This window comes from Tursiops truncatus, chromosome 14 (assembly GCF_011762595.2).
Source record: "Tursiops truncatus isolate mTurTru1 chromosome 14, mTurTru1.mat.Y, whole genome shotgun sequence".
NCBI classification, from domain to species: Eukaryota; Metazoa; Chordata; class Mammalia; order Artiodactyla; family Delphinidae; genus Tursiops; species Tursiops truncatus.
The window spans coordinates 40798320-40809314 of NC_047047.1; the positions used below are offsets into that span (position 1 = coordinate 40798320).

The window sequence follows — 10995 nt, forward strand, 5'->3', positions numbered from 1 at the left end:
TATACTATAGTTTCTAGTACAAGTTATCCTTATTTCATATTTATTTCCTTCTTCTTTTCACCCACACAGTATCATCTGCAAAATTTCCTAGTAACAACTGTGGTTCCTAGTAAGCACTGTATCAAATAAGACTAACTGCTTATCTCAAAGCCTTCTCTATAAAACACTGCCAAAATAACATTTAACACAGCAATATATAATGAAGCAATATATGTTTCAGTAACTCTACTTTGTTGCTAGCATTATCATTAGGATCTTCCGAACACTACTTAAAAATCAATCGATTGAAAATCAATCCATTAAAAATCAATCCATTCCATACCTTAAAAATCAATCCATTCCAGCTTACTAGAAAGTACAATAAGTAAAAACCATACAGGTATAAATAACCTTTTCTATTTCTTCATAAATAGAAGTCTGTTTCATCAATAAAATATGTGAGTTAAACTTTGATAATTTCTAAAACTCATAGTCATCCTATCCTCTTCCCCCTGCCCTACCACCCCCCCCCAAAAAAAGATTTCTTCTGTTTCTAAAGAGCAAAATTGAGCTGATCTGAGAGGATTACCCAAAAAATGCATGGCAGTCACTTGAAGTCTAAACATTTATCCATGAAAACATGATTGAGCTTAATGCTTCAAGAGAGCTAATTTTAGTTATAATAACATATTATTTAGAAAAGATAATGCTATTGATTTACTGTCAATAAAGCATATATAGATTTTTTAAGATGACATCATGAGAGTTAATTTGTCTCAGTTTTTCTTGTGACTAAGAGTACATCTCTAAGGTTACAGGCTGGAGTTAAGGGTAACATCTATAATTATGGAAGAGAATAAAGCAACTGGCTTGTGTGGATTAAGCAGCCCAGTCTATCTCCATCTCTCAGGCAAATAACCGTTGAACATCTAGTCTGTGCTTGATATTCCAAAGATGCTAAATTGTCATGGTTATGCTCAAAATCAAAAAACTAAAACTTACACAGATAAATCATTTCCATTTGTACTAATATAAGAAGACTTCATGAGCACATGAAGAATTTGGCTGAAGTTTATTACCTGTAATTCTGTTTTCCTAGATTTTTTTTTTTTTTTTTTTTCTGGTACGCGGGCCTCTCACTGTTGTGGCCTCTCCCGTTGCGGAGCACAGGCTCCAGACGCGCAGGCTCAGCGGCCATGGCTCACGGGTCTAGCCGCTCCACGGCATGTGGGATCTTCCCGGACCGGGGCACGAACCCATGTCCCCTGCATCGGCAGGCGGACTCTCAACCACTGCGCCACCAGGGAAGCCCTGTTTTTCTAGATTTTTGACTAATTTCTGAAACACGGTATCTTTCATATCTGAAACATAAGATGACAGCTTAAATGAGAACTTTTCACTATGTCATCATGGCTACTATTGTAAATTTTAGTGGGAAAAATAGATAGAGGTTGGTAAGTAAAATGTCATTCCACTGACATTCTCTTATGTTCTTAGTTTTACCACATTTAGTAGCTAAATCCATCACAGTCCATGGCAGGACAAATGGAAAAACCCTCCAGTAGATGTCTTTGTCACCATCCTAATCTCCTGCGGCACCAGACACTGAATTTAGAGTTCAACTATCACTGAGAATGGGAAATTCTAAATAAATAAATAAATTAGATTGAACTGCTTATCGAGTTCCAAGTTTTTAAAAACCTTATCTTAATCATCACTATTATTATTACCCCTAACATACAGAATAGAAACAAAGACTCGTGGATAGGTGAAAGTCACTCAAGTTTGCAAAAGGCTTAGTCAGGTCAGAATTCAACCCAAATTTGCCTAACACCAAAGCCCATGCTTTTATTTGTGCAATTCTCCCTCAGTTTGCTTAGTTCTATGTTATACCTAGCAATAAAGTAGAATTTAAACTCTTAGTTCTCTCTCCGGAAATTTTAGAAATTTTTTTTCACTTATTTGATCCCAAAATAACAGCAATTTTTTCCACCCCCTAAACCAGTTTCCATTCTCCCTTTTCCCCTCCTCTCTTTTCATATACAAAGAAAGAACTCTGTCTTGTATTCAGACTTTTCTTTTCCCTCTTATTACTATTTCTATTAATGCTACAGGCACATTATTTCTCCAAGTCAAGAGTAAATATAAAATATTTCTGCCCCTTCCCCTTTTCTTCTTGCTGACTACTGAAAGGCCTTGGATATTGATCTCAAAGCTCGAGGACAGTTGTACACACACAATGAGTTAGACACAGCGGTTAGCTTCTTCTCAGCCTTTGGTAACAAATGCTGATGAAGTGTCTGCTGAAAGAGTACATCTGGCAAATATGATGCTTAAAAAGAATGTAGCTGGACACAAAGGACACAAAAGAAACCTGAATTTACCTACTTCTTCATTTATATACAGGAAGTGATGAGAACCATGGTAAAATGCAAAAGCATGATATAATTTCATATGGACTTGCTTAGCTTTGAAAATAAGTAAAAGCTAATTTTAATGAAGTTGTTGCTGATGGCAACTCACTGAAGAGCTGATTTTGATTTATGAATGCCACTTCTGATAAAACAATAACAACACTTGGAACACACAGCTTTATTATATATTCTGAAGTATGGAGACTTTTCCTCAAAACAGCTAAACATTTCTTTAAAGTCCTTCCCCCAACGTGTGCACTTGCTTATATTTCCAGGATCCAGGTTCTGAAATTCAGATAGTAGGGGGTATTTCATAACATATGAAACCTTGAAAATTGTTGCAAAATAAATCTTACTGAGAAAAAAATAAGTAAAAAAATATGTGCAGTACTTGGACTGAAAGAAGCAAAGATTTTTCTGTATTTAAATAGGGACAAATAAATCACATGCCTAAGCAAATAAATTCCTTTTTCACAACAGGAACCACACAAGTAGTGAGTATGTATACACATATATGTACACATACATTATGTATATGTGTGTAGACATATAATTTAAGTTTAAACATGCACTTAAATTTAAATACATATAACACATACAATATGTACATCTAAAAAAGAGAAAACAAGATCATCACAATCAATGCTTTTCTGTAGTTCTTTGAAATTATTCAAATAATTCAAACATTAGAAAACTGAAAGTATAACTGATAAGCTGTGCAATCCAAGGCTATAGCTCAGCCACATCAGAAATAATTTATTCAACTCCATTTCTCTGACCTTGAGTCAAGACAATGTACTAGAGATCCTTACTCTCTGCCATACAAGAGAATTCACTAATTCAGAGTCTCAGCCAACACTTATTCTACAAAGAATTCTATTCTCTGTAGATCCCAAGTACTCTCAGGGTCTTCATCTGCACCATCTAATGTGGTAGCCACTACCTATACGTAGCTATTGAGCCCCTGAAATATGACTAGACAAATCCTGGATTTTAAAGACTTTAAAAAAGTGAAATATTTCCTTTTTTTAATATTGATAACATGTTGGAATTGTAATACTTTAGATAGATTGTATTTAATAATACATACTATTTAATTAAATTTCACTTGTTTCTTTTTACTTTTTTTTTAATGTGGCTCCTAGAAAATTTTACTTTACATACATGGCTTGTATTACATTTCTGTTGAACAGTGCTGTCTGTGTCACTCAATCTAGTACTTAGAATCATAGCATTTTTCAAGCAAGTTCAAATCCTTTAAATGGGGAAGCTGTTCTTTATTTAACCCATACAATAATTTTGTGTTGGTCTTATCTTTCCAACTAGATTAGACACTCAGGTGATTAATAAGTTACTTATTAACTGGATTTCATCCATTTGTTCAAAACTACAATCTTAATTTTATCAGAAGAGAAGCTTTATCCTTCATGAGCCATGAAACATGCTTGTGTGACAAGGGTGGCAGAATATGCCACCCTAAAAGATGCCTCTTTGGCATAAGGATTATTTTGAACTAAAGGCATTTGAAAAATAACAAATGTAGGGAGAGGCTTCCTCTGAACTCCCTTTATTTGCCTAAAGACAGAGCCTCCAAAAAAAAAAAAACCTCCATTGTTTTAAATGCCCTCCAGGAGCGCTTCATTAACCAGGAAAGACTGACTCATCACAGAAGAGATGAGAAGTTGACACCACTCCCAAACTTTGTTATGAACTATCATAGCCCACATCTACTCTTCTAAGGGCTATTAATCTTTCCTAAAAATCATTTACTGTCCCTTAAGTGGCCTGTATCCCGTCTCCCCTTCCCTTATTAAGACGGTATGTAAGCTCTCAAATCTCACCGTGTTTTAGGGTATTTATTTACTTTTTTTCCCTGATATTACTGTGCGTGTAACATTAAAAAAATTAATAAATTTGTATACCTTTTCTCCTGTTAATCTGCCTGTTGTCAGTTTATTTCATAAACCCAGGTATCCAGCTTAAGAAGATAGAGGGAAAGTCCTTCCTTCCCTACACTTTGAAATGTTTAATGAGGAACCCAAGATTCCTCCAATGAAGGTCTTTTACCAACTTCTTAAATTCCTACAGACACACATATAATGAGTCAATATATTTAGAAGAACTGCTCCTTGAGGGCATTTTTTTTTTTTGCGGTACGCGGGCCTCTCACTGTTGTGGCCTCTCCCGTTGCGGAGCACAGGCCCCGGACACGCAGGCTCAGCGGCCATGGCTCATGGGCCCAGCCGCTCCGCGGCATGTGGGATCTTCCCGGACCGGGGCACGAATCCGCGTGCCCTGCATCAGCAGGCGGACTCTCAACCACTGTGCCACCAGGGAAGCCCGAGGGCATATTTTTAATCACTAATATTTATCTTATTTTATTCATTAAATCTGATCTCCTAATGGATATTTCTTGATCATTAAACTACAGATGCAAGGTAGCCCTGAATAATCCTTTTAAAGTCAGTGTAATTTTAAAATGTAGTGTAAAAGTATACTCAACTCAGGCTCCTTACCTGTACCAAAGAACACAAAAACTAAATGAGTGTCTAATTTCTTAATTATCCCAAGATGGGGGCTTCCCTGGAGGCGCAGTGGTTAAGAATCTGCCTGCCAATGCAGGGGACACGGGTTCAAGCCCTGGTCTGGGAAGATCCCACCTGCCGCGGAGGAACTAAGCCCATGTGCCACAACTACTGAGGCTGCGCTCTAAAGCCTGCGAGCCACAACTATTAGCCCGAGTGCCACAACTACTGAAGCCCGCGCTCCTAGAGCCTATGCTCCACAACAAGAAGCCACAGCAATGAGAACCCTGCACACCGCAACGAAGAGTGGCCCCCCCCTTCGCCACAACTAGAGAAAGCCCGCGCACAGCAACAAAGACCCAATGCAACCAAAAATAAAAAATAGTGAATAAAATAAATTAATTAAAAGAAAAAAACAGGGGCTTCCCTGGTGGCGCAGTGGTTGAGAGTCTGCCTGCCGATGCAGGGGACACAGGTTTGTGCCCCGGTCCGGAAGGATCCCACATGCCTTGGAGCGGCTGGGCCCGTGAGCCATGGCCGCTGAGCCTGCGCATCCGGAGCCTGTGCTCCGCAATGGGAGAGGCCACAACAGTGAGAGGCCCGTGTACCGCAAAAAAAAAAACAAAAAACAAAAAACACAATTATCCCAAGATGGCATGTAACTAGTACCATTCTAGATGTACAGGAGAGAAGTTAATTCATTCCATGCAATAGATGCCTTGAAGTATGAAGGCCCAGTTCTCTAGTGAGGCCTAGTTAAGAAATGACCAGAACCTTGTACTACTTAAATATTAATGATTAAGATTCACAAATGGAAAGTGTTTGTATTCATACAGTTGCATTCTCTGAGCTGTAAAAAGCAATGTTTCCAGGAAAACACTCTCGAAAAAGAACATTAACATTTTGTCTGGCAGACTGTGTAATTATGCTCTGAAAAGACTTCTAAGAGTCATTCAGAAAAACATGGACAACAAGGACTGGGGTCAGTCATGTCTTGAACCCATTCTACTAAACATTATCTTCATACGACTTAGAAAAGTACATTTATGGATTATATCTTATTTCAAAGTTTCAATTCTCAAAATATTATTAAGAAGTCACAGGTATAGTCACATATATAAGAATATTTGGTGATTTATACTTTACCTAAATATATCAAACCAAATCCTCCAGAGCCAATCATCTTGCCCAGCACCCACTGTTTTCCTTCCACATCACCCAGGACCTTGCCTTCTGGAAGTGGAACAGGAAGTCTGTATTTCTCTTTTCTTCTTGGTGGCATCACTTCTGTTGGCAGAAGGGGTGAGATAGTGATTAAAAATAAAAACAACAACTAAGAAAACTCCAGTTAAAATACATTTCTCAAAATGTCTTCTATGGGGCACTTTCCCAGGTTCCCAGAAATTAGGATTCTGAAGTCAACTGGGTTTAGGAAAGCCCACACATTTTATTCAAATTGGAGATTCACCAACATTACAATATTGAAATCTAAGAGGCACTGATGTTAAAAAAACAAACAAACCTGCTGAACCTCACTTAACATTTCCGAAATTCAGTTAGGCAGTCAAAATACCTATTAACAGTGCAGAATACACCTTAAGAAATGAGTTAACAATATCCAATTACAAAGAGAAAATAAATTTCATATATATGAAAATACTCCTTTCACTAAGAATGCTACGTGTCAAAGATGAGAAGGTCTTCAGTCACTAGGAAAGAAAATACAGCTTTTGACTGGGAAAACATGGATGACGGCAATGTACATCATTACCAAGCCCAGCAACTGACACAGAGTAGGTACTCAGTAAATATCTGTTAAATGAGCAATGCATTGGGTTTTCATGGATGTATAATTAAGCAGAGCACTAGGCCACTGTGCAGTTTTAGGGCTGGCACACTACTCTTTCAGCTACTTTCTGTTCCTCTATATCCTGTCCCTTCCGCACCCTCACCAAAGTGAAAACTGCCCTGTCTTAGAGATTAATACAGTACTGCCAACAACAGAAGTATGGACTCCAGGGCTTCCTTGGTGGTGCAGTGGTTGAGAGTCCGCCTGCCGATGCTGGGGACGCGGGTTCGTGCCCCGGTCCGGGAGGATCCCACATGCCGCGGAGCGGCTGGGCCCGTGAGCCATAGCCGCTGAGCCTGCGCATCCGGAGCCTGTGCTCCGCAACGGGAGAGGCCACAACAGTGAGAGGCCCGCGTACCGCAAACAAAACAAGAAAAGTATGTACTCCATAGTAGAGCCATCCAACTTTACCCAATTAATTATAATTGTACACAGGTTAGTGAAATTCACCAGAGATTTTTGAGTCGGAAGAGAAAATTTCTTCGGAAAAAACACACACAGCATATAGGCCTGAAACTAACTGTGAAAGTAACTGCCGTCTTCTAAGTATTTCCAAAGAATTTTTTAAAACTGGTGAGTGCTTTTGAAATGAAAGTTTTCATTGTATACGCTATCCATCTTCAGAATGAGAAGGTTTCTGTTCCTTTTAGTAGGTTTTCCCTGCTTCACTTAACTTTAATCAACGCCCTACCTTTTACTCAGCAGCAACACCCCAGGTAGAGCAAAGGAACACAGCAGAAATCTTTAACAATATTCACCTGTCCTCCTCCTAACGCGAACACAAGGGAAGCCAGGAATTTAAATGAACAATGCCCAAAACAGGAAAAGTTTTAACCAGTACTTTATATATACTGACCAGTACTTTATGTACTGGGGCCCAACATTTATTTGCTGATTTAAAAACTAAAGTCTACAGAGAACAACTTTTCAGCAGGGCATAAATTCTCAATCAGTATAAAGAAGACAAACACAGTTTGGGGGCAACTCTGTGGCATCAGAACTTGAGACCTGAAAGGTGACTTACTATACAATGCGCATTCTGGGCATGGATGCGGAGTTCAAGTTCACAGGAGGAAGCGCCAGCCTCCTCTCAAGGCCAGTACCGACACAGACGTCCCTGCTGCTTTGGGGTCCCCTCCCAGAGCTGCGATGAAAAGTGCTCAACACGAGTTTCCACTACCCAGAGACCTGAACCCGAGCCAAGACTGGGCTTGGGGGCGGCCATGGCGGAGGGCCATGAGAGCGGAGGCAGGGGCGGGGCAGCGCGGCCCGCGGCCCACCGCCCGCCCGCCCGTCCTGCTCGGCGGCCCAAGACACCCCCACGCCCGGCCGGCCCGAACCACCCGAAGCTCGCCGGCGTCTGGAGACTCACTTCCCGACTCAAGCTCCCTCTAGACCGACAAAAAGAGAAACCCAATCTCCTTCCCCGCCTCACTCCTCCGCCCCGCCTCTGGGCGAACGGGAGTTGAAGGGGGGCGAGGTTCGCGCACTGAGTTAGAAAAAAGTCAGGACCAACCGCGAAAGCAGGGACCGCTGCCCGTCCGGGGCTGAGGCGCGGCCCGGAGGCCCCGGCGTCTCTCTCCGACCGCAGCTCCTCCCCGGGCTGGGGCGCCACGCGGGCCGGGCAGGCGGAGAGCGGGGCGCGGAAGTGTGGGGTCCCGACGCGACCCCCAGGACCCGGGGACGAGAGGAGGTTAACCAGGCCCTCCGCGTCCCCGCCGCCAGACCGCGAAACGCCTCCCGCCGGCCTACCAGGGCCGGGCGGGGCCGCGGGCCTCCAATCCCGCGGGGAGGCGGGCCCGGAGCCGGCGCGGCCCGCGGAAGGGGCCAAACTAACTTCTTGCACCTGGGCCCGCGGCGTTGCGCGCGCCCGACACAGCTCGCTCTGGGCGGAGACTGCGGCCCCGGGCCCACGGAACCTCGCCTAGGCCGCGGCCAGCGTTCTCTTTAAGGCGGCCTGTAAGCGCTCGGGGACGCAGAGACGAAGAGGCGGCGGCGGGTCTACACCATCAGATCAGTTTGGTGTGCATTTGTGTAGAAGGAATTTCAGGCCTCTTGTACCATGATCTCGGTACCCAGAGTTTCCAAGTCAACAGGCCGGTCCTTACTGAGCATTTACTCGGGCAGCCAGTCACACTGGCCGGGCCTCTAGAGCAAGAAGCCTGTGTGAGCAGGAAGGCCTATAACACAGCGTTTAAGTTCTCAGAGGCATATTGGCTCAAGATCCATTTACTAGTTGGATAATCTTGACTAAACGTAATTACTTTACAAAACTTTCATTTTTTTCTTTTTTTTTTTTTTTGATCTGTGAAATGGAAATAACCCTAGTTATTCAGGTTAAGAAGGTTTGTTAAAGAAAAAATTATTCCGACATTTCTTAAAATGGTAAGGAAGACTATTCAAAACTCTTGAAATAGCAGAAAGAGCTATGCTAAATTCCAAATACAGCAAAGAAAAGCGGGAATTTATAGCCGAGGACCTGGGTGGGGGTCAGTGGATGGAAAATTACTAAGAGGAAATATCAGGGGAGAGGAGAGGATTCCGGTTAGATGGTGCTAACAGAATCAAGGTGATCAGACATCACGGTGGGGTGGTGGAGGATGAGGAACTGGATTAGATATGGAGAATGGAGAGATTCTGGCTAAACTTAGCAGGATGTTTGCTAAGATTGGACAGTATAGAGAGAACATGGAAGTCCAAAAGTCAAGGCCTATTTGAGGAAGAGTTCAGGGGAGTCTAAGTAGAGTTTGGTCAAGAAGCCTAAGTAGAGTTTGTCAGGTTATTGGTTATAAGATTATGATGATAATTAAGTGAAAGACATAAGTAGTTTTCTAACATATAATAAGGACTCATAGTTAGCTTATAATATTTTAGGTTAGGCAAAACAAATGCTCAGAAAGCAATTCTTAAACAATACATCAACATCTTATGTGGGAAGTCAGTAATTGCTTGGGATGCAAATACTGGAAGTCAAAATCCTTTAATGACTTTGATGGAATAGGGTTTTAAGACTTCCTGCATCTATCAAACTGTCACCAAATGAAAGATGGCATGAGAAGACACTTTTAAAAAATCTCTCATGTGGATAAAAAAGCATTTTTAAAGAAACTCAATAGTCTATACATAGAATAATCATGCCCTTTAAGATAGTCACTCACTAATCTAACAACATCCATTCTTATTTCTATAAGATATATACGTAACAGATGCTGTTGTTTGCTTGCCCAGACGTTTATATGGGCATTAAATCTGCCATTCCAAATTGGTTCAGGTTTCTACCCAGTCCCCAGGTTACTATCTTTGGGAAGATACAACAATAGCACCAGGCACAACAGATTACTCTTAAGGGGTCATACATGGCTCCTCTGTTTCATACATATATATACCTAGTATGTTAGTATCATAGCCCTTTCCCACTGCTATAATAGAATACCACAGACTAGGTGGTTTATAAACAACAGAGGTGTATTCCTCACAGTCCTGAGTCTGGCCAAGTTCATGACTCAGTCACATCCCAAAGACTCCTGCCTCCAAATACCATCACCTTGGGGATTACGTTTCAACATACAAATTTTAGGAGGACACAAACATTTAGTTCATAGCAGTTCGTAAATCCTGTTAGCTCAGCCTTCAAAATATATCCAGAATCCATCACTTCCTACCACTCCTACTTCTATCTTTCTGGTCCAAACCACCATGTCTTTCCTGGATACTGGTAGTACCGTCCTAAAAGCTATCGTATTTCTAACCCTTCTACCCCTTCAGTCTATTCGCAACAAACAGCTTAAAAGCTTAGATCATTTCTCTGCTCAAAACTCTTCAGTGACATTCTCATTCAGTCATTGTCAGCCAGTCCTCACTATGACCTAAAACAGTGTTTTTCAACCTTGGTACTACTGACATTTGGGCCAGATAATTCCTTGTTGACAAAGGGGAGGATAGTCAAAAATGGATTCTCCTGTGCATTATAGGTCATTTATCAACACCCTGGGCCTCTGTAGTACTACAGGTTGTGACAACCAAAAATGTCCCCCAGACATTTCCAAAATTTGTAAATTTTGCCAAAATTGCTGCTGGTTGAGAATGACTTACCTACAATGATCTACATGGTTCTGTACCTCCCCCATTTCCTGTTACTTTCTGCAACCACTGCGGCCTCCTTGCTGTTCTCAGGACTATTGCACTTTTCATTCTGTCTGGACCACTCTTCAATCTGATATCTGTATGG

The 10995-nt window shown here is 41.6% G+C and overlaps 1 protein-coding gene across 9 annotated transcripts in view; it reads right to left on the minus strand.

The window, feature by feature from the left end:
• Nucleotides 1-8553, minus strand: part of VRK2 (VRK serine/threonine kinase 2) — a 96999-nt gene extending 88446 nt beyond the window's left edge. For 2 of the 9 annotated variants that reach the window (XM_019942816.3, XM_019942814.3), the window contains exons 1-2: nucleotides 8284-8553; nucleotides 6065-6205 (exon numbers count right to left, since the gene is read on the minus strand). In XM_019942816.3, the coding sequence (XP_019798375.2) occupies nucleotides 6065-6200 (136 nt within the window). In that variant the 5' untranslated portion in view covers nucleotides 6201-6205; nucleotides 8284-8553. Of the gene's footprint in view, nucleotides 1-1058; nucleotides 1341-6064; nucleotides 6206-7791; nucleotides 8147-8283 lie in introns of those variants that run through there. The other 7 variants (XM_019942818.3, XM_019942817.3, XM_019942820.3 and 4 more) reach the window with 7 other exon arrangements.
• Between the last annotated feature and the right edge of the window lie 2442 nt (nucleotides 8554-10995).